Here is a 23,553-nt window from a genome sequence, read left to right as displayed (position 1 = left end):
AGAGTGCTTTGTCTTAGAGTCTATAAGAAAAAAACAAAACAAAACAAAAGTCCCAATAGTAGGATTTCCCCAATATTTAAGTGTCTGAAGACTCTAAATGAGCTTAAGGGTAATGTGTGCAGGCGCGTATGTTCAGTCGTGTCCGACTCTTTGTGGCCGTATGGACTGTAGCCCACCAGCCTCCTCTGTTCATGGGATTTTCCAGGCAAGAATACTGGAGTAGGTTGCCGTTTCCTCCTTTGGGGGATCTGATGACCACCACATTAAATTTTGGAGTGATTTTGCACATGATTCCAGTGCAAGTGGAATTGACTCAGTATCAACATAAGTATACGTTTTTGAGCTATATTTAATACAAAGTTCTACCCTCAAAATAAAAATTAATTTTACAACGTTAAGCAGTCCATTTACACCTGAAGTATTTTTCTCCTGTTAACAAGAATATTCTGTATGCTTTATTTTCATTCAATGTGTTTTCTCTTTTCCCCTTTTTATGAATAACAGGTATATACCTGCCCCACCTCTCCCCATGTTAATCTGACAAATATATTATTGTTATCATTTAATCTCAGAACTGGTGACAAGAAAAATGTAGCCTGGAAGATACTTCCAAAGAAACCATGTAAAAATCTGATGAACACACTGAATAATTTGCATCAACAACTGGCAAAATGTAAGTGTATAATTTAATTAATGGAAGTAATTTAATCTGAAGAAAAGTCTCCAATTACTTTGCCTTACTTGTTAAAGGATAGTTTTATCTAAAAGAAAATTTTTTAGAATAAGCATTAAAGCAAGTTTTTAGAAACCGAATGGGAGATTTTATGAAGTTTATATCATAATAAAATTCAAAAAGAGGTTAAGGTGGTTATTTTCAAATACTATGGAAAAATACTAGTTTCTACTTATGTGTTTTCTTTGTACATAAAATAGAAAGTTAGTTTTGAAAGTCTGAGACAGATGGTTTAAATTACATTAGAAAATGCTGATGATTTCCATGGGGTGGGAGCATGGTCATATGCTTTTCACCTTTGGTAGATCTTAATGCTGTGGCCTACCTCAAATAATTTGAAAACAAAAGTTTGCCAAAAGCATTCAGAAATTAAAGTGAAAATTGATTGGCATATTTCAGTTCAAAGCTTACATAAGAGTATCTTGATAGTGATCCAGAATTACCGATAAAAGGAATTTAAGCCTTCAATTTATCTAAGCTTCTTACTGTTTTATAACAACAGTCCATTCAGGGTTCATAATTTGATGCTGTTGTATGAAAAGTGGTCAGTAATGATGTAGCAATATTTGAGGTTCTCATTTATGCATTAAGTGAAATATAAACATGGGAGGAGGCCTGCATCCTCAAGAGTTCAGGGCACCTTAGTATTGTTGGAAGGAGACACAGGAAAAGACAGTGTTTACAAAGCAAACCTTACAACAAGTAGATAATTCAAAAGTGGCTCAAAGTACTGGGATATGAAAAAACATGACATCAAGCAGAAAAAAATTTATCCTATGGAACAAATAAATTACACATGGAATTCTATTTAATCTACTTAACTGCTTTCTAAAAGTTCATGAGCTTCTTTTGAATAGCTGAGAAGTCCAGCAGTTTTTATGGCAATATTCAAACATTATTAAAATAAGTGAAATAGCCCATCCAGCTCTACTGAAGGGCAGAATCCAAAGCTTAAAATTACAGGCTTAAAAAATACTGATATTATTTAGGATTATATATCACTTTACAGCTTCAGAGCACTTTCACATACATTCTTTTGTTTTTACAAATATGGAGATAATAAATTTGAGGGAGGTAGCTTGTCAGATATCATACAGTTAATAAGGATGAAGCTAAGATTAAAACCTAGGTCTTCCATTCCAGTGCCCATTTTCTTTTTTGCTTTCTTAGACAATAAGAATGTCACAAAAACTTCCTAAGATGACTTATTGTTCCTCGTATTTTAAAAAGTTTTTACATTTTGAAGCAGTCACAAACATTGTTCCTTTGACTTTTTGAGAATAGATGTCCGCATCATCTCCAAATGGAATGTATATTTCCTACCAGCCAGTACATTCTCCTACGTCACTGCTGTATGCAATAACCGTGACAATCAGGAGATTAACATTGAGCATTGCTACCGTCCTTAGACCAATTCCAAGTTTTAGTGTATGTTAAGGAGTTATGTAAACAATGGTTGAAGTAGCTTGAGCTCTTTTGAAAACTCAACACATTTATTATTTTTCTTTCAAATTTATTGAGATATAATTGAGATACAGGACTGTGTAAGGTGTATAGCATAATGACTTGAATCACATATGCAACAGATTTATAATTGATACCATTATGAACCTTAGTTTTGACAGTTCTGGAGAAAACATTAACACTGTATTTCTTCACAGTACAGCAGAGACCAAGAGATGATGGACTTATGGACTTAGCAATGAATGATTATGACTTTAATTCTGGAAAGAGGTTGCACATGATAGACTTGGAAATCCAAGAGGCATTTTTGTGTTTCATGGCCTCTATTTTAAAAGGTTATAGATCATACTTAAGACCAATAACTCAAGCCCCATCTGAGACAGCCACAGATGCAACTTCTCTTTTTGCTCTACAAGGTAAGTGATTATATAGTACTACAGCTTTCATGTTATTGAGCTTAACTTTGTGATGATTGCTTTCTGGGTTAGTAACTCATATTTCGGAGAAGGCAATGGCACCCCACTCCAGTACTCTTGCCTGGAAAATCCCATGGACGGAGGAGCCTGGTAGGCTGCAGTCCATGGGGTCACGAAGAGTCAGACATGACTGAGCGACTTCACTTTCACTTTTTACTTTCATGCATTGGAGAAGGAAATGGCAACCCACTCCACAGTGTTCTTGCCTGGAGAATCCCAGGGACAGGGGAGCCTGGTGGGCTGCCGTCTATGGGGTCGCACAGAGTCGGACACGACTGAAGCGACTTAGCAGCAGTAGCAGCAGCAGCTCATATTTATTAATATGTACTTGTCTATTTCAGCAGTATGTGTCTGTCAACTCAGTTGGTAATCCATTTCCATAGAATTAGTTATTTCTCAGGCACATTAAATACAATCCCAGTAGCAAAATACACAGAAGAGACTGTTTGACAAGTACCACTGTACTCTGTTGTGTCACAGTGTGTTAAGATACTGATGCTTTCAGCTTTCAGGGCAGCCAAGCAGTGTCGGGCAAGCATAGGAGCCCCTGGATTGGAGGATTTAAAAGATTCCTTTCAAAGCAATAGGTTCAGGTTCCTTTCCTATTGCTATCTTTGTCAGGTCATGTCTCGTTCAGGAGTCTGTTTCTTTTTCTGCAAAACAGTAGAGTGTGGAGGGTATAGATGACATGTTTGATCTAGTTCCTGCTAGCTCAAAAGTTCTCTGAACCTATGAATGTATTATATATACTAACATTGCAAATTTATGTTGAACAGCTTTCTTAAGAAGTCGGGACCGGTCACATCAGAAATTCTATAACATGATGACCAAAACACAAATGTTTATTCGCTTCATTGAGGAATGTTCTTTCGTCAGTGATAAAGATGCAAGTCTGGCGTTTTTTGATGATTGTGTAGATAAAGTAAGTCATATAGTATGTCTACAGTGCCCTAACTTATTTTGTGTGACTATTATAAATGTTTTGAGTTACAGTTTCTATTTATAACTTAACCAGCTTTTAACAAAATTTTAATTAATTCCATTTAATCACTGACCCTTTATTATGAAGGTTTTGGTGGCCTCCTAGATGTTATGGAACTTATAACTTTGCAGGATTTTACTAAATTGTGAGTTTTATTTTAGCAACCATGTCTGTAACCCTTCCTGTCCATGTATAGACTAAGGAGATTTTATCCAAGTCTGTGGACCTCTAACTTGAGCATCCTTAATTTTCACCTCTCCTTTTGGTCTGAAGTGGATTGTCACACACTGAGAGTAGGAGTAGAACATAACATTTCACCTGAACATTTCTACAATTTGGGAGTGCATTTGTAGCATAAATTAAGTGAATGAATTCTATTACATTCATCTGTGAAGCCTTCCCTTCCCCTGTAGTCCACTGTCATTAGTGAGGTAGAGCAAAGTGAGTATTCGTGCTGGATAGAGAGGAGCTTGGGGAACAGTGCCCCAGAGAGGGGTGCCAGAATCTGAGTGGGTGAAGGAGGAGCAGCTGAGCATGGAGTGTTGGAGCCCAAGACGGTGAGGAGAGCATTCATCCATGCAAGGGTAGCATGGGGGAGTCAGAGGACGAGCAGGATGAAGAGAGTGTCCATGCTGGAGGACAGACTGTTCCAAGGGGTCAGAACCTAAACAGGTTAGGTTCATGTAGACATGAGGACAGCAGAGAGTGTCAGGGTCTAAGCAAGGCAGAGTCTGAGTGTTCCCATTGGGTGGTGCCAGCAAATGAGGTATCAGAGTTTGATCTGGAAATTAGAACATGTGAGGCATAATTGATGTGGAAAAATACTGTTTCTGGTGCTGATAGAGAGTTGACAAACTTAAGAAGCCCAGAAATAACCACCCTAGTCCTTGAAATGCTTTGCTTTGCTTGCTTAGTTGCTCAGTCATGTGCGACTCTTGAGACACTATGGACTGTAGCCCACCAGGCTCCTCTGTCCATGGGATTTTTCAGGTAAGAATACTGGAGCAGGATGCCATTTCCTCCTCCAGGGGATCTTCCCAACCCAGGGATCAAACCCGCATCTCCCTGCATTGCAGGTGGATTCTTTACCTGCTGAGCTATCAGCAAAACCCTGAAATCCTTTAGAATAGGGAAAAGGTGGATATATGCCAATATTTTCTTAGAACTCAAAATTCATTTTCTCATAGAAACACTGATATACGTGGTGACTGTCTGTAGTTCAGATGGTGCATGGCTAGAGTGTTGTGCCAGAAATATGTATTAAGTTTCTTTTTGGTGGATTGGTATTCTAACCACCATTTAGAACAAATTTTTAGAGTCTAGATTTATTGTAATAAATATATAAATGATAAATGCACTTTTGAAGTGTACAGGTTGATAAGTTTTGGCAAATATAGATTTCCATGTAACCATGACCCCAAAACATAGAACATTTCTATCACCCCAAAAAGGATATTGTTTTTTTGGGAAATTCATTTTTTGTAGTTTGAATAACCTGTATAAATAAGACAGACTTTTAGAACCCTGCTTTTTTGTAAGCTGAGTTCTGCCTTGAAGTCCTGTTTATTTGGAGACGTAACATTATAGCTCCTTGATAGTTTTGTCTTCATTGTAGCATTATACTAAGAATGTGCTTTTCAATATTTTAATTAAATTTTTAAGTTTGCCCTTTTTTGGTGCTTTTAAAGTTAAATATTAGTAGAAAGAATAAATAAATAGAAAAGGTGTACAATGAATAAAAGTATGCTTTAAAGAATTTCTCTAAATCCTTTTTTATAGGAATAATTCTGTTCGTTTTTTAAATAAAAATGTTTCTGACTAACATGCTCTTTGAATGTTTTTCCTCTGTAGTGCTTGGCTTCCTCTATGGTGCTGAGCTTCCCTTGGGAACAATGGCATATATTAATAATTGGGTAACAATTGTTCCTTGTGCCAAGTCAACTGAATCATAAGGGACCAAATTAGTGACAGCGTTTGCTAATAGCCTGCTTTAGCCAATAAATTTATGAATCTACATAGGAACACTGAATTAGTTGGAAGGATCCAATTAGCAGTGCAGAAAAGAAAATCTTGTATTGTTCCCTTTGACTTCTTGCTCATTTTGTGTATCTTGCTTTCACAAGTTTGTATTTCGGCTAAAAACTCATATAATGGTATCACATGGTTTTAAAAAATTCTTACAATATTGTAAGACATACAGGATTTATAATTTTGCTAGATACTTAGGGTATCATGTTTGAAGAAGGATATTTTATTACTGAAAGTTTCTGTATTGTCTAGGATTTTCTTTTTTTTTTTTAACTTAAATGTATTTACTTTAATTAGAGGCTAATTACTTTACATTATTGTATTGGTTTTGCCATAGGATTTTCTGAAAATAGGTTACTTACTATTTAGTTGATAAAAGTTCGTGTGAAGCATGATTGACTTAAAGAATATAAATTCTGAGAAGTCTCAAAAAAGGAACAACCCAATTAAGTGTATAATTATTGTGTCTAGGCAGATTGTTTCCCTAAAATGCTCTTTACCTATTCAAAGTCTGGATCCAACAAAATATCACTTACATATAGTGGATTCATATGGTACTTAAGAATTTTGATGATTACTAAGAAAGTCAAAACTGGGAAATTTACTCACTAAAACATAGTTACTTGTATTTGCTTTATTATAATTCAAGGAACTCTTATTAGAGAAAATAATAAAATGTCAAAAATTCAAAGTGGATCTTTTTCTTAGTTAAAAGTGATTTTATTTGTGATATCATAAAATATATCTTAATAGAGGTTAATTGCATTCCTAGTATTAAGCAGAACTCTCTGAAATAGTAAATAATTGTACAGTGCTGTTACTGTTTTTCATATTTTAATGGCATAGTTTCAGTGCATTAAGCATAGAAAGTCAGTGATTGCTTTTAATGGTTTTTGAATATCAATAATACTTTTAAAATAGACATTCATATGGGATTATTCCTTAGCTAAGTGACTCTGAGCTTAATTTTTTTTAAGTGAACAGATCCCCTCTGGCAGTCTGGCTATGAAAACTAAATAATATCAGATATTCATTAAGTGCTTCAGCCAATCCTTCAGCCAGTCAATGACTAACATTGAACAAAAATTAGACATATTGCTCTTTTGATCTTAGCCTATCCAAACAGAAAACATTTGATCAACTTTAAAAAACCTTGAGTGGGTAAAGCTGACTAGGACTAAGAAAAACAATATATGAGAATTATTTGTGTTTCATTTATGACTAATTTGAAAGCCATGTGTTCTTTTTCTTCATATGATTGTATTTAAATCCTTACAATCTGTTCCTATAGGATGGAGCTTAACTGAAAGCAGTTTGTGTAACAAATAGTCTGGTAAGGTTTTTCTTGGTCTCCCAAGCATCCCTCTGCAGTGTTTTCTGAGCATATTAATGTCTTGTGAAAAAATACGAAGAGAATATGAAAATTATTTTAATTTTATCCTGCCGTGGGTGTTGGATTTCTTTTTTCTCCCAATAGAGACAGATGTCACTATGTTTTCCAAAAGACAGAAATGCCCAACTGATAAATGAAGCATTTATTACATGGTAGTTTTTGTAATGTTGAAATGGGATTTTATTAGGAGACAAGCTAAGGGAAGTTATCCCAAGGTACTGAATTTACAGAGCACAATTTTAATATTTTAGTAGACTTTACAATACTTAGAGCAGTTGTCCATGTCCATAGGTTTTTTCCTATGCAAACAAAGGGACAGGTCTGACAGGGAGAAGCTGATAAATAAATTAAATAAAAATTTTAAAACACCTAATGCTCACAGACAGACAGTTCTCTTATAATATTCCATTATGAAGACCGGAGTGGTTGGTTTCCAGCTTCCTTTCCAGTGTCCTTTGGTATTGGTTGTAACCTTTTTATTGTGGTTCATCTCTTCTACTTCATTATCACTGTTACTGTTATAATTACATTAACCTCTTTTCATCTACATAAAAATGTTTGCGTATCATATAGAGCTTCCATCTTCATTCTGGGGTTGCCCATGGATGCTCTGGGGTTGCCCGTGGACAGGACTAGAAAAGGTCAGTTTTCACTCCAATCCCAAAGAAAGGCAATGCCAAAGAATGTTCAAACTACCACACAGTTGCACTCATCTCACACACTAGCAGAGTAATGCTCAAAATTCTCCAAGCCAGGCTTCAACAGTATGTGAACCACGAACTTCCAGATGTTCAAGCTGGTTTTAGAAAAGGCAGAGGAACCAGAGATCAAATTGCCAACGTCTGTTGGATCATCAAAAAAGCAAGAGAGTTCCAGAAAAACATCTGCTTTGTTGACTACGCTGAAACCTTTGACTGTGTGGATCACAACAGACTGTGGAAAATTCTTCAAGAGATGGGAATGCCAGACCACCTGACCTGCCTCCTGAGAAATCTGTATGCAGGTCAAGAAGCCACAGTTAGAACTGGACATGGAACAACAGACTTGCTCCAAATCTGGAGAAGAGTACGTCAAGGCTGTATATTGTCACCCTGTTTATTTAACTTACATGCAGAGTACATCATGTGAAATGCTGGGCTGGATGAAGCACAAGCTGGAATCAAGATTGCCAGAAGAAATATCAATAACCTCAGATACACAGATGACACCACCCTTATGGCAGAAAGCGAAGAAAACTCAAGAGCCTCTTGATGAAAGTAAAAGAGGAGAGTAAAAAAGTTGGCTTAAAACTCAACATTCAGAAAACTAAGACCATATCATCCAGTCCCATCACTTCATGGCAAATAGATGGAGAAACAATGGAAACAGTGAGAGATTTTATTCTGGGGGGCTCCAAAATCACTGCAGGTGGTGACTGCAGCCATGGAATTAAAAGATGCTTGCTCCTTGGAACAAAAACTAGGACCAACATAGACAGCATGTTGAAAAGCAGAGACATTACTCTGCCAACAAAGGTCCATCTATTAAAGCTATGATTTTTTCCAGTAGTCATGTATAGATATGAGAGTTGGACTATAAAGAAAGCTGAGCGCCAAAGAATTGATGCTCTTGAACTGTGGTGTTGGAGAAGACTCTTGAGAGTCCCTTGGACTCCTAGAAGATCCAGCCAGTCCATCCTAAAGAAAATCAGTCCTGAATATTCATTGGAAGTAGTGATGCTTAACCTGAAACTCCAATACTTTGGCCATCTGATGCGAAGAACTGATCATTGGAAAAGACCCTGATGCTGGAAAGATTGAAGGCAGGAGGAGAAGGGGATGACAGAGGATGAGATGGTTGGATGGCATCACCTACTCGATAGACATGAGTTTGAGCACGCATCAGGAGTTGGTGATGGACAGGGAGGCCTGGCATGCTGCAGTCCATGGGGTTGTAAAGAGTTGGACTCAATTGAGCAACTGAACTGATCTAAACTGGTGAACATTATATCCTTCTAGGGACACCAGTGATTTCCAGTTATTATTGACATGTTCCTAATGTTGTTTTATGAAGTAACAGAAATGTGGAAAATAAAAGGGTGGAAAAATTCTATAAGCTCAGTGCCCTAATATCCATTTTACATTTACTTTCAATGTTTTTTTTTTAACATAATTGTGATTACTTCCTAATTTTTTACATAACCAGATCTTATAAACCTTTTTATATTGCTGCCAAATCTCTAAAAAGTAATTTTTTATTGTTTGCCACATTAAAACAGCATAGTGTAAAAAGTCAAATGATTTTACAAGGCTTAGGTCCCATTTTTTTCCCACCCCTAGTTTCTATTCTCAGAGGCAACCACTTTCTCTTTTAGCTATTTCATCAGTCATTTACTTTAAGATTTCCAAATAATGTCTTGTTATTGCTGCCTATTGTTTTATATATTCTCCATTAAGGTTGTATCTACTACCATCACCAAAATTCTCCCATAGTTGGTCAAATGGTTTGCAATGTTGATATTTTAATTGATATTTTATCAATATACCTGTCTGAAAATTTCACTTTGTATGCAGTCACAGATAGGTCATATGTATATACTGTAATTAAATTTTCTTTTACGTATGGACTTTGTTTTCCCTAATGTTAATAATTGCTATATTTCTAATTTTGTGTGTACTATTAATTCATCTCTAAGCTCTTCTATGAAGGTAAAAAATCGAAAATCTCAGTTTTTCTAACATGTCATATAGTCTATCAGTTTGTTTTTTTTTTTAATTCTTGCTGGAGCTTTCCATCTTTGTGTTTCAGTCTGAACTGCTTTCTAGACTGTCATCCTAGGATTTTCCTTCACCATCATCTTGGGAATTGTACTGACCTCTCTTCAGAGTTGGATCCCCAGCTTTCTGGCTTCAGTAACTTCCCTCTTGGTTTATTTCCTTGTTATGGTGAATCACAGATTTCAGTGGTTTAGTGAGAAAGACTCGATGGGAGTTACATGTTTTGATGCCCTGCCTGCCTGCAAATTTCATTATTCTCCCTTAATACTTGATTGCTAGTCTGGTCGGATGTAAAATCTGAAGTCATTACTACATTGTCTTCTGGCCTCAGATGTTATTGTTGAGAATAACACCTAGTCTAGTACTGTCTTTATTTCTGATCTTTTGTGCCTGATCTCTTTTTCTTTCTGGAACCATTTAAGATCCCTGATCTGAAATCACAAGGATATGCTTGGTGTCAGCCTTCATTTTCGTCTCTGAGTTGGACATATATAGGCCCTTTTAATCTATAACTTATGGCCTTCAAATTCTGGGGTATTTTCTTTCATATTTTTATTTTTTATAATTTTTTAAAGATTTATTTATTTTCTTGATCGCATCAGGTCTTGGTTGCTGCACGCGGGATCTTCTTCACCTCATGCCACATCTTTTGTCGTGGCACATGGACACTCTAGTTGTGGTGTACAGGCTTAGTTGCCCTGAGGCGTGTGGGATCTTAGTTCCCCAGCAGGGATCGAACCCATGTCCTGTGCACTGCAGAGCAGGTTCTTAACCACTGAACCACCAGGAAATTGCTGTGTGTTTTTTTTTTTCCTTTTTTAGATTTACTTTCCTCCAATTTCTCTGTTCTCTTTTTCTGAAATATGTATTGTTTGTGTATTGGCCCTCCTGGCCTGATCTTCTTAATTTTCTTTTTTCTTTCTTTTTTGGTGGTTGTTTTCATCTTATTTTCTATCTCTTTGTCATATCTCCACTTTCCAGATGTCTTCAATTTTATCTTTCAGCCTTTATAGTATACTTTTAACCTCTGTTATCATATTTATAATTGCCATAAGCTCCTTCTCATTCTCTGAATGCTCCCTTCTTATGTGGGTATGTGTTATAGCATCTTCTTGTTTCGTGGATGTAGGCTTATTCATTTTAGTTATTTTGAAGGGTTTTTTCCCCTTTCATTGTCTCTCCTTCTGAGAACCTTTTAATATTTATTTTATTCTTTTTCAAGTTTTTGGCTTTTTGTGTGTGTGATCTTTAGTTGGTATTTGTTACCAAGTATGAGGCACAGAGAACTCAGTGGAGCTCTTTTTAGAAGATGAGACTTGGAGCTTCCTTAGGTATGAGATTGATGATCATAAAGGAACTCAGCTATTTCATTAGAGTCCCTATTTGATCAGTGTCTGTAATTCTTTTAGGCTACATAGTTTCCCCAAGAGATATCTCCAGTCTTTAGCCTAGAATGCGTAAGCAGGTATTCTCAGAGCTGAGTGGGGAAGGTAGCTAAGATTTTCCACTTGTTGTAACATGTAAGCTTTTACTCATTTCGCCTGTTTTATGGTATTAATCTCCTTCATCTTCCCCAGCTCTGCCTGGCATCCTCAAATGTAAGGCTTCTCTGATTCACTCAGAAAGACCCAACCCAGTTTTCTGCTGCTGGGGAGAGGTCATGGCCTAACTGTGCTGGCTTGGGCAAGGGTCTGCTGCTACTGCTGCTGCTAAGTCACTTTAGTCGTGTCCGACTCTGTGTGACCCCATAGACGGCAGCCCACCAGGCTCCCCCGTCCCTGGGATTCTCCAGGCAAGAACACTGGAGTGAGTTGCCATTTCCTTCTCCAGTGCGTGAAAGTGAAAAGTGAAAGTGAAGTCGCTCGGTCGTGTCCAACTGGGCAAGGGTCTAGGAGTTCTCAAATGCAGGCATTTAACTAATTCTCCTGATTCAACCCCACTTGCCGTCCTGTCTTCAGGGGCATCATGCTCTTCATCCCTGACTTTTCTGGTGCTCTGTAGAGCCAAATGGCTGACTTTTTGGTTTTTCTTCTCTACCCGCTCCCCAGTGCCAGACATGTGGTTTTCAGCTTTCATAGGTCTCATCAAGCTACTATGCAGCTTCTAAAATGTTTTGAACTCAGCTCTGCTGTTGACTTCTCTCCAGTTCATTTTGCCTTCATTGTTTTTTAATCTCCTTACTCTTGTTTTGGTGAGATTTCAGGAAGGATTGAAGGTAAATAGTTGTGTTTAATTTGTCTTGTCCAACCAGAGGCCTGCATAACCTTTACTCTTTTCATTTTTTTTTCTTTTAATGATTTTTTTTTTTAATTTAAGGCTGTGCAGGGTCTTCGTTGCTACATGGGCTTTTCTCTAGTTGCAGCGAGCAGTCTACTCTCCACTTGTGATGCATGGGCTTCTCGTGGTGGTGGCTCCCCTTGTTGCGGAGCACAGACTCTAAGGTGTGCGGGTTCAGGAGTTGCGGCTCCTGGACCCTAGAGCACAGGCTCAGTAGTTGTGGCATACGGGCTTAGCTGCTCCTAGGCGTGTGGGATCTTCCCAAACCAGGGAGGGAACTCTTTACCACTGAGCCACCAGGGAAGCCCTCAGGCATATTTTCGATTCTAGTGTTCCACACTCGTATCTGGTGAGAGAGGCCAGGATCAAGAACAGTCTTATGGACTCTGTGGGAGAGGGAGAGGGTGGGAAGATTTGGGAGAATGGCAATGAAACATATAAAATATCATTTAGGAAACGAGTTGCCAGTCCAGGTTCGATGCATGATGCTGGATGCTTGGGGCTGGTGCACTGGGACGGCCCAGAGGGATGGTATGGGGAGGGAGGAGGGAGGAGGGTTCGGGATGGGGAGCGCATGTATACCTGTGGAGGATTCATTTTGATATTTGGCAAAACTAATACAATTATGTAAAGTTTAAAAATAAAATAAAATTGGAAGAAAAAAAAAAAAAATTTAAAAACAAAGAAGCCTGGGAACTGGGAGTCCTCAGCCACAGTTCTGGTTTTGCCATCAAAAGCTCTGGGGCCTCTGGCAAGCACCTCAGCTTTCTTGGGACTATTTCCTTCCCTCGGTCGTGTCTGACTCTTTGTGACCCCATGGACAGTAGCCCGCCAGGCTCCTCTGTCCATGGGATTTCCCAGGCAAAACTATTGGAGTGGGTTGCCATTTCCTTCTCCATACTCTTTCATTTTTAGTGACTGTATATATCATCTATGTATCATACTTTATTTATTTACTTATTTTTGTCATGTAGGTGACTTCCAGTTTGTTGTTATTGTATGTGTATGTATGTGTGCTCAGTCGTGTCTCTTTGCAACCCCATGGACTATATATAGCCTTCCAGGCTCCTTTGTCCGTGGGATTCTCCAGGCAAGAATACTGGAGTGGGTTGTCATTTCCTCCTCCCAGGGATCTTCCCAACCCAGGGACCAAACCCACGTCTCTTACGTCTCCTGCATTGGCAGGCAGGTTCTTTACCACTAGCATCACCTGGGAAGCCCAAGAACTGAAAGTGTTAGTTGCTCAGTTGTATCCCACTCTTTGCAACCTCATGGTCTGTCCATGGAATTCTCCATGGCAAGAATACTGGAGTGGGTTGCCATTCCCTTTCCAGGGGATCTCTGACCCAGGGATCAAACCCACGTCTCCTGCATTGCAGGTGGATTACTTACCATCTGAGCTACCAGGGAAGCTTATTGCAGTCCTGCAAAAAAAAAAAAAAATTTCATACTGATAATTTTTTCTATTAGGTTTTTTCCTTAGAATAGGGAGGAAAGGAATTCCCTGGCAGTCCAGTGGTTAAGGGTCCATACTCCTACTGCAGAGGATACAGGTTTGATCCATGGCACAATGCAGCACAGCCCAAGGGGAAAAAAGGATATGGTGGATGTGTTTAAACATAGCTTGCTTTCTAAAAAAGATTGTATCAATTTTGAGTGCTAGCTGAGTTTGTGATTACCCAATTTACTATATTTATTATATCATTGCTTGTTTCACTGTATAAAAGTTTTGAAAGGCTAAAAACAAAGGTACCTTCTTTTATAATATACTGATTAATTTTTAAACCCTTGGACAGAATTGAAATAAGTGCTTATCCTAAAAGTAGTGTAGTCTTCCTTGTTTACATTTTTATTCTGAACATTTGTTGCTTTTGTAATTTTTATAAAGCAAGTAAAAGTAATACATATTCATTATTTTAATTGGAAGACAAATAACAATATAAAGAAGAAAATTATTGCCAGTAATAACACCACCCAGAGGTACCATTTTGATAACTGTGTGTGTGCATCTGTGTGTGTGTGGGAAAGTGTGCACACACAGAAATATATCTGTATAACAGATATAGGCACAGTCTTAAAAAAGTTAGAATCATACTCCCTGTGTGTGTGGTATGTATATATAGATACACATATATATTATTTAGTAGTTTTTTTAATTTTGTGAACATTTTCTCCTGTCATTAATTCTGAAACATGCCTTAATTATTGTCTAGTTCACTATATGGATATACCATTAAAAACATTCTTTAATACCAAAGATTACAGCAGGTAATGCTGTGAAATTATAATCAACAATTTATATAAGACGACTCTGAATGTATCACCTCTTTTTAAAGGTTAGGAAAATGGTAAAAGCTGTTTCTGTCCTGTTCTGGTCTACTCTTCTGTAAATCCTTACTTTAAGATTTAACTTGTTAATAAGACTTACTCTCCATTTATTCCTGTTATGTGACATTAATTCTGTCTAACCTGATAAAATTCTGTGCATTCTATTTTGTCATATGTATGACATCTGGTTTAAATTAATGTGAATGTTGTGCTGTTTAGTTTATGAGTTCCTTTTGGGAAGTTTAGACTCTATGAAGTTTTTATTTTTATAAATATTACCATACCATAAAGTATCTTGAGGTAACAGACAACTAAAATGCTTTAAATATTGATGTGACTAGAACTTAACACAAATGTGCTTCTACATATACTGGAAGAACATAGGGAAGTTTATTTTACTTAGTCAAAATCAAAGACAGACCCAGTATTCTCAACATACACACACATGCATGCATGCATGCACATTTAAATATTATTATTTGTTAATAACATTTTAAGGTTGTATTTCTTGAGTAAATTTTCGCTATTCAAAATGCAAAACAACATTAAAAGGTAATATATTGGGAAATCTGGGTCCTATTCCATTCTAGTACATTCCCTTCATTTCCTCTTAGCCATGTAGATAATTACTTTCTTAAAAAAGTATTTTTGAGTATTTCTTTATGTGAGTACAAGCGAAAACTAAATATGTTGTTATTGTCACTTAATTATCTCAGAGAACTTTCTATAGTAATACACAGAGAACTTGCTCATTCTTTTTTTAAATAGCTTCTTAGTATCTAGTTGTGTAAATGGTTTATTTAACCATTCCCTTATAGATGAACACTTGTCTAGTCAATGTATCTTTTTAATATATATATTTTTAACTCCTTCAGGTGGATATGGACAAGAGTGGTGAAGTGCGACTTATAGAATTGGATGAATCTTTCAAAAGTGAACATACTGTTTTTGTAACACCTCCTGAGATCCCCCATCTACCCAATGGTGAAGAACCCCCTTTACAGTACAGGTATTCAAGAGGCAGAATGTTTGAGATTGAAAGAGAGAAGCAATCCATCATCTGTGACGTAGCTTTCTAAGGACTGTGGTATTTTCAAAAATCCAAACTTTACAGATCCCTAATTTTTAGGTGGTAAGCAAGCTTATCCCACATCCATTACTAAGTTTTGAGGTATAAAAAGAAAAAATATATAATTTTGCATGATATAAACTTAGGAACTCTCTATATCTCCATAAGTACATGTCCTCATAAATTTTAAGTTAGGACCCTCCAAAATGTAGCACATTTATTATAGAATTTTGATTTTTGTCTCTAAGATTGGTTTACTCACTTTCATCCCCTCCCCAACACATACCGATTAATGTAACCTTGGTTTACAAAAGGATTATCAGCTATACTTCAATTAAAAAAAAAATATTGATCTAATTTAGAGTTGATATTTGTGACTTTGAGTTTTATGATTTAATTTTTTTAGGCTTTTAATTTTTCCATGAGTTTTAAAGTCAAGGAAATTCAAAACTGTTGGAATTAGTTGTCGTTAATTTAAGAAGTTTGTTCAGACACTGCTAAGTGCTTGGTATATAGACTTGAATGATCATCTAGTGGGAAAGAGAAAAGCTCTGAGCACAGTGATAGGGTTATAATAGAGGTGGATTTATCATAGTCTATCTAGATATGTATTTTATATATATACACACACACAGATATATACATAACATTTATATATATATGTTATATATATAACATATCTAATATACCATTAAAATGGCAATTCCATCCAGATTTTAAATGATTTTTAAAGTTTTCCATAATAATTTCTTATTTTAAAGATTCTAAAACCATTTTATACCTATAATTAAATCATAGTGTGTTTTCATTGAAAAGAAATTTTTCAGGACATCCTCATTTATCACTGGGATTAAATTCTTCCTTTTACAAGTGGTGTAACTGATGTTTTGAATATTGATGAATTCATAAGCTACCTGATTCCTACCCTTCATTTTTATCTATTGCTGATGTTGCTCATATAATTTTTTAAAAGTCTGCCTTTTCTCAAAGACATTTAAAATATTTCTGATAGTTTCTTTTTCTTTCTAAATGAGATCTCATTTCTTTTTTCTGTTTTGTACGTTATACGTCTAAGAGACATCTTTTGGTATATTTCATTAATATAGTTTTGTTTTTCTTTTTATTTTTGTAGTTTGGTTTTAATTATTTAATTTAAAATTTGCCTTTAGGTTTAGTCCTTTAAAAGGAATACTACTTATTTTTAAAAGTTCTCATTTTTTAAAAGAGCCTGTCATTTTTTTTCCTTGAGACTACTGATATGATTTTGGTGTAATCATACCCATCATTGGAAATAAACTTAAATGTCTTTAATGGGCACAGTGGATCTTGTTAGTAAGAGGTAGTAATTCTTATATATCCTTACATAGTCTGTCTAAAATGATAAGACAGTAAGTTTCCATAAGATGTACTGTGTGTCTTATTATCACACCATCTACATACAGTGAACTTTTTTAAGGGACATGATTTTACTGAAATTTGCTATTTTATTCCTACTTAATATTCAGTCATTACTAATAGCTTCTTGTTCTGTTGGGTTTGCCTATAATAACATATAATAGATACAGTTTATCTTTTATTATAGTTAGTTTTTTTCTTAGGTAATTAAAACTCTTTATATGCCTTTAAGAATAATCTAAAGTAGGATAGGTTTGCTCCTCAGAGGCTTCTTCTGTTGTTCTTAGCATTGCTTTTACCCAGCTGCTGCTACCTTTTTTTCCATTTGTTAGTATTTGTTTGTTTGTGCGGGGCCCCAGCTGTAGCACGTAGTATCTGTAGTTTTAGCATGTGGGATCTTGTTCTCCAATCCAGGATCAAACCTGGGCCCACTGTATTGAGAACGTGGAGTCCCAGTCACTGGACCACCAGGGAGGTCCCTGCTGCTCCCTTTTAAATGCCCAAACACACTACGCCAGCACCCAGATTAGGTCCACCTCCTCACAGTCACCCAGTCTAATCTTTTCTTCCTATTCTCCAACTTCTTCAATTTTCTTTCTCATAAATGAGGCCCTGAATCTACTTCGCTAACCTGATAAATCCTTTCATAATAATGTGAGAGCTTGTCCTGGTTGACTTATATTATTTGCGTTTTTTAAGAGGAAAGTTCTATAGTAATATGTTAATCCAAGCAATGATATTAATAACTCTCCTGTCTGAAAAAGTATCGATTTGGTGGGCCTTTTACCCATTCTCATATTATCTCATATGTTTGCTGTTTATCTGCATGAATACTCGTAAAATTTGTTTGAGTTACTTTGGAGTTTGATGTCAAGTTTAGCAAAATTTAAATGTGTTTCACTTTTTTCTCTCCAAAATATATCCTTGAATATGTATTTGGCTATTACATTTTTAGCTATTATAGTAAGAAAAGCATCACTAGTATGAATATTTGTTGATTATATATCAAACCCTTATGGAGGAAGACTGTTAAAATAAGTTAAAATGAGTTAAGAAGTTATTGGTCATAATTTGTTTAGCTTGTAACCAGTATGATCATCTATATGTGCTTGAGTTTTTCTTTTCTTTTCAAAAACAGCTATAATGGATTTCCAGTTCTTAGGAACAATTTATTTGAGAGACCTGAAGGATTTCTGCAAACACGAAAGAGCAAACTGCCTTCAAAATCAAGTAGTCCTAGTAGCCCTTCTCCCATGTTCAGAAGAACGAAACAGGTGCTTTGATGATCTTGTATTCTTCACGTAATCACGCAGTAGAACAAAAATGAATATGACACTCTTCCTCCCGTATAGTACTACCCCACATTATGCTCCCTGAAGCATTGTGAAGAAAATGTAGAATAATCTGACTTCAAAAAATTAACCAGTTCTCTTGTCCTCGAACTTTATTTTACATATTGTATAATACAGATTAAAGCAGAGGCTTGAATATTTATTAATTATAGACAGATGTTAGGGAAACATTATAAAAGCATGTGAGTTACACTTGTTCAGCCTTCAGTTAAATAAGGATATTTTAAGTATGTAAGTTTATTAATAAGATCCTTGCATTTTTTTTTCCAGGAAATTAAATCAGCCCATAAAATTGCCAAGAGATATTCTTCCATTCCTCAGATGTGGTCTAGGTGTCTACTGCGTCACTGTTATGGACTCTGGTTTATTTGTCTCCCAGCTTATGTGAAAGTATGCCATTCAAAAGTCAGGGCTCTGAAAACAGCATATGATGTACTCAAAAAAATGCAGTCAAAGAAGATGGATCCACCTGATGAGGTAACAATTATCCTTATTATTTTGTTCAAGATTTATGTACATAGATATTTTGCTGCTGTACACTCAAAACGGCTGTGTTCCAGGTGTGCTACCGCATTCTCATGCAGCTCTGCGGACAGTATGATCAGCCAGTGCTTGCAGTTCGAGTGCTTTTTGAAATGCAGAAAGCTGGTATTGACCCAAATGCTATTACTTATGGCTATTATAATAAGGTAAGTACTTTGACTTAAATATAACTTTTGTCATTTTACAACCTTAGTTTAATGGCAGAAATAAATGATGCCGGGGTTTTGTGGTATTTATTTTAGAGTATCTAAAATATACTTTGCAAATTGAAAATAAGATTTTTTGTTCTATTTTGGGTTGTACAGTGTGTTTATTCTTCAGATTAACTCTAGAGCTAATGAATGTTCATTTATAAAAATTATTTCACTAATTATTTTATTTTGTTGACTGAATAGGCTGTTTTGGAAAGTACTTGGCCTTCAAGGAGTCGTAGTGGATATTTTCTTTGGACAAAAGTGAGAAATGTTGTTTTAGGAGTAGCACAGTTCAAAAGAGCTTTAAAGAAGCATGCGAATTTATCTCAAACAGCTCTCTCAGGTAATTACAGGTTTTTAAGGGATGTATATGTTGTACTTTTTCTTTAAAATTAATTGACTAGTTATAATGTATACTATTTGGAAATTTCAGTGTTTCAAAATAATGTTTTCTAGTTTTTATTGTCATTAAGCAAATGCTAATATTATTCTTACCATTTAAAAAGTACCAAATTTTACTGTTTTTTCTTGTAACTGTTATCAACCTTTGGTGGTCTTGTTTTAGTGTTCGTTAGTATTCATGATAGGCTTCTCTGCTGTAGTTGTATTTTGCTAATTATGAGACAGTCTTCATGATCAGCATTAGTAGATTGTTAGCTTGAACAACTAATATGTATTTTTGGTTATCTCCCTGAGTAGTAAAATGCTGTCGAATTGTGTTCTTAAGCAGATGGCAGTGACCTGGATGCTGTTAGCCATGGCAGCATGGATAGTGGTCACGGGACACATGCTGTGGAGCAGGCGCCGTTTAATATAGGTTCAATCAAAGTGTATGCTTCCGATGATAGATCTAGTACAGGTTTGTGTGTGCTTATGTATACATTTATTGCAATCCATTTTAAGAACTAAGTTTGCTATCCTGTCTTTTTTAGATTTTAATTTTCAATGGTATATTTAATTGTCTTTTTAAAGTTTATATGGTAGGCATTTGACAGTATATTTAATAACTATGCAATTTTATGCATTCTCTGCTTGAGTCAAAATGAAAGGTTAAGAGAGTTTATTTGAGTTTTTAGCCCATGATAATCCAATTAACTCTGAATAGCACAGAGGTCTCTTTATCATATCCTATTCTTAGGATAAGTTCTTTGTATTAGGAGCATGTTATGAGAGTTTTTTTTTATGTTATTAGGGTTTGAAAGAAAGAAACTTAGATCCCTAATCTGAGTTAATAGTACTATATCAGCTTCAGTTTCCAGGATTCAACAGTGTTCTGTGTTTCATGCAAGATATTATCATTGGGGGAAGCTGGGTAAAGGGTACAGAAGAACTCTTCCTACTGTATTATTTTTGCAACTTCTTGTGAGTTTTAATCTATATTAAAAATCACAATAAAAAATTTAAACATATTTAAAACTTACAGCATTCCAGCACTGAAGATAGCATTACTTTCATTAAAAGATTTGTATGTAAGCTTCCTGTAAGTGTTATGAAAACTAACACACATAAAAAATATATTATTTGAATAATTCTGCCCTTTTCATTTGTACATTATAAAAAATTAGACATGATTTCTGAATATAGTGTAAGAGCTTCATATTAATGAGCAGAAACTTTAAACTTAAAAATCCAAGCATTAATAATAAAACATGAAGACTTATGGCTCTGCAAATTTTAACATTATTTTGGTTTATCTCTTTTTACGTGTACTTTTGAGAGTAATAAGTATAAGCTGTGTACATTGAAATGTCATTTTCGTAGTTCTTCCTTGGCTGGCTTTGTTTCTTGTTCATGCGATTGTGAATTTAATCAGAGTTGTAGTAGTCATCCTCAGGCATTAGCTCTTAAAAATGAAGAGCTCCGTCTTTTAACTAATGGCCTTTAAAAAGGATATCTGCAGTGAAGAACCTAATGAAACCTTGGATTTTATCAAGATTATATTTACATTTTTTAATTTGTTGTTTCTTTGGAAATAGAGCTGAAACTTTGATTAGAAAAAAATACAAACTCAAAATTATAAAAAAGATATTAAGGTAAACACCTAATGATAATACAGTTTCTTTAAGCAGTTCTTTGCAAGTTTATAAAATCATTTTATGTGTGGCCTCTCATATAACAGCCTTTTACATTATACCTCTGGGAACTTGAGAGTCAAAGAGAAAGGTTAAATGGTTTACTTAAAATCATGTCTCCTAAGATCAAGAACTAGGATTCAAAACCTTGTTTTGATGCCAGTCTAGTGAGAACAATTTGCTGAAAGTTATAGAGTGCCTCTTTAATAGAAGTGTATTAGAAGTTTTCTTATATTGTTGCAACATTTGCTTAATAAATGTAACACTAGATTTTTTCCTCATTCCCATGTATTTGCACTCATGTGCAGTTCAGTAATTATTCAGTTGAATTTTCAGAGAACTAATTATGTATCAACAAGTTTAAACAGGCCCATTTTTTGGTAAGCTCTTTTAGACATTTGGCTTCAGTGATCTGTGTGTGGGTGTTCTATTAAGAGTTCTCTACAGATTTTTCTTCTCCACTGCTTAGTTGGATCTCAGACCTTCACCTAGAAAGGTCATGGACTTGAATAAAGAATGTTTGGTTCATCTGTGTCTTTTGGAGCCCAGATAGTAGTGTAAACACACATAGTTACTTTTGACTACAATGTGGAGACAAAAATAAATGTGATCATTTTGTGATCATTCCTTTCTTACATTAATAGAGATGAGGAAGAGCTAACAAAATAATGCTTTCAATTGGAAGTTATCCAGAAAACTTTCTATGAGTAAACCTAAATACCAATGTGTATTTTCTAATCCAGTTTCTCTTATTAAAGAATTTTATGATAAACAACATAGGGTTTTTTCCTTTTCCAGGTGGCCAGTCTGACCTTGGATATAATTCGTTATCTAAGGATGAAGTTAGAAGAGGGGATACATCCACTGAGGACATTCAAGAAGAAAAAGATAAGAAAGGGAGTGATTCTAGTTCCTGTAGGTTCTAAGTTGATATGGTATAAAATTGTGAGATTACATTAATAGAAAATTCAAGTCACTTTGTGTCAAAGTACTAATTTTGTTTTTTACTCTCCCATGGAAACTCCTCTTTCCTCACATTATAAGCCCTCTCCACCACCTAATATTCCAGCATGTAAATGCCTTATGTGTGAAGTGTGTGATCTCAGTGGCAAAACACTCTCCAATCAAATACTATTCTTATAGTAGAAATACATATTTCTTCAAACAGTGGCTTTTTCCTGGGGCTTAATATTTTTACTTAATGCTTTTATTAATGGACTGTGATTTATATTTTTCTCACTTACGTCTCCCCATAAAAAGCAGTGTTTCGTAACTAAAGAATAAATAGAAAGGGCATGCATTGTATGTGTGGACCTCATGCATGACCAGTATTTAGCTGTTTGATACACACCTTGATGACTCAAATGACATCACTTATTTCTGATTGACAAATAGATACAGAGGTCTTCAATATTTTCTTATCACTTTTTTTTGGGTGGAACTATTTAGAACTAAAAGCCACTTCTCCTTATGGCTCCATTGATGTGTATGCTATGTTACGCTAAGTCACTTCAGTCGTGTCCGACTCTGTGCGACCCCATCGACGGCAGCCCACCAGGCTCCCCTGTTCCTGGGATTCTCCAGGCAAGAACACTGGAGTGGGTTGCCATTTCCTTCTCCAATGCATGAAAGTGAAAAGTGAAAGTGAAGTCGCTCAGTCGTGTCCGACTCCTAGCGACCCCATGGATTGCAGCCTACCAGGCTCCTCCGTCCATGGGATTTTCCAAGCAAGAGTACTGGAGTGGGGTGCCATTGCCTTCTCCGATTGATGTGTATAGATTACATCTAAACAAATTGCATTTTAATCTTTACAGTGTCAGAGTGCGAGAGTGCAAAGGGAAGTGCCGACTGTCTTCCTAAGCTCGGTTATCAAAGTTCTTCCAGTATAGTTCGCCTCAATGGTACAAGTAACAGTGCTGATAAAGTATCAGGAGAAAGCACAGGTAAGTTGAATAGTATCCTCCTGTTATGTGCAGAATAACTTGTGTCTGTATTTCTAGTGACTTTTTTTTAAATTCTATTTTATTTTTAAACTTTACAATATTGTATTAGTTTTGCCAAATATCGAAATGAATCCACCACAGGTATACCTGTGTTCCCCATCCTGAACCCTCCTCCCTCCTCCCTCCCCATACCCTCCCTCTGGGGCGTCCCACTGCACCAGCCCCAAGCATCCAGCATCGTGCATCGAACCTGGACTGGCGACTCGTTTCATACATGATATTATACATGTTTCAATGCCATTCTCCCAAATCTCCCCACCTTCTCCCTCTCCCACAGAGTCCATAAGACTGATCTATACATCAGTGTCTCTTTTGCTGTCTCGTACACAGGGTTATTGTTACCATCTTTCTAAATTCCATATATATGCGTTAGTATACTGTATTGGTGTTTTTCTTTCTGGCTTCCTTCACTCTGTATAATAGGCTCCAGTTTCATCCACCTCATTAGAACTGATTCAAATGTATTCTTTTTAATGGCTGAGTAATAC

At 35.9% G+C, this 23,553-nt stretch overlaps 1 protein-coding gene across 8 annotated transcripts in view; it reads left to right on the top strand.

Moving 5' to 3' along the window:
* The window catches only part of DENND4A (DENN domain containing 4A), a 122,362-nt gene that overhangs the window by 66,922 nt on the left and 31,887 nt on the right, over window positions 1–23,553 (top strand). For 4 of the 8 annotated variants that reach the window (XM_070796911.1, XM_070796909.1, XM_070796914.1 and 1 more), the window contains 11 exons: window positions 573–673; window positions 2,395–2,613; window positions 3,450–3,595; window positions 15,313–15,446; window positions 18,040–18,175; window positions 18,524–18,730; window positions 18,814–18,942; window positions 19,192–19,333; window positions 19,718–19,849; window positions 21,861–21,977; window positions 22,877–23,005. In XM_070796911.1, coding sequence (XP_070653012.1) covers window positions 573–673; window positions 2,395–2,613; window positions 3,450–3,595; window positions 15,313–15,446; window positions 18,040–18,175; window positions 18,524–18,730; window positions 18,814–18,942; window positions 19,192–19,333; window positions 19,718–19,849; window positions 21,861–21,977; window positions 22,877–23,005 — 1,592 coding nt within the window. The remainder of the gene's footprint in view (window positions 1–572; window positions 674–2,394; window positions 2,614–3,449; window positions 3,596–15,312; window positions 15,447–18,039; window positions 18,176–18,523; window positions 18,731–18,813; window positions 18,943–19,191; window positions 19,334–19,717; window positions 19,850–21,860; window positions 21,978–22,876; window positions 23,006–23,553) is intronic. The other 4 variants (XM_070796913.1, XM_070796915.1, XM_070796916.1 and 1 more) reach the window with 2 other exon arrangements.

This window comes from Bos indicus, chromosome 10 (assembly GCF_029378745.1).
Source record: "Bos indicus isolate NIAB-ARS_2022 breed Sahiwal x Tharparkar chromosome 10, NIAB-ARS_B.indTharparkar_mat_pri_1.0, whole genome shotgun sequence".
Taxonomy (NCBI): domain Eukaryota; kingdom Metazoa; phylum Chordata; class Mammalia; order Artiodactyla; family Bovidae; genus Bos; species Bos indicus.
This window is presented reverse-complemented; position numbering and strand designations above follow the sequence as displayed.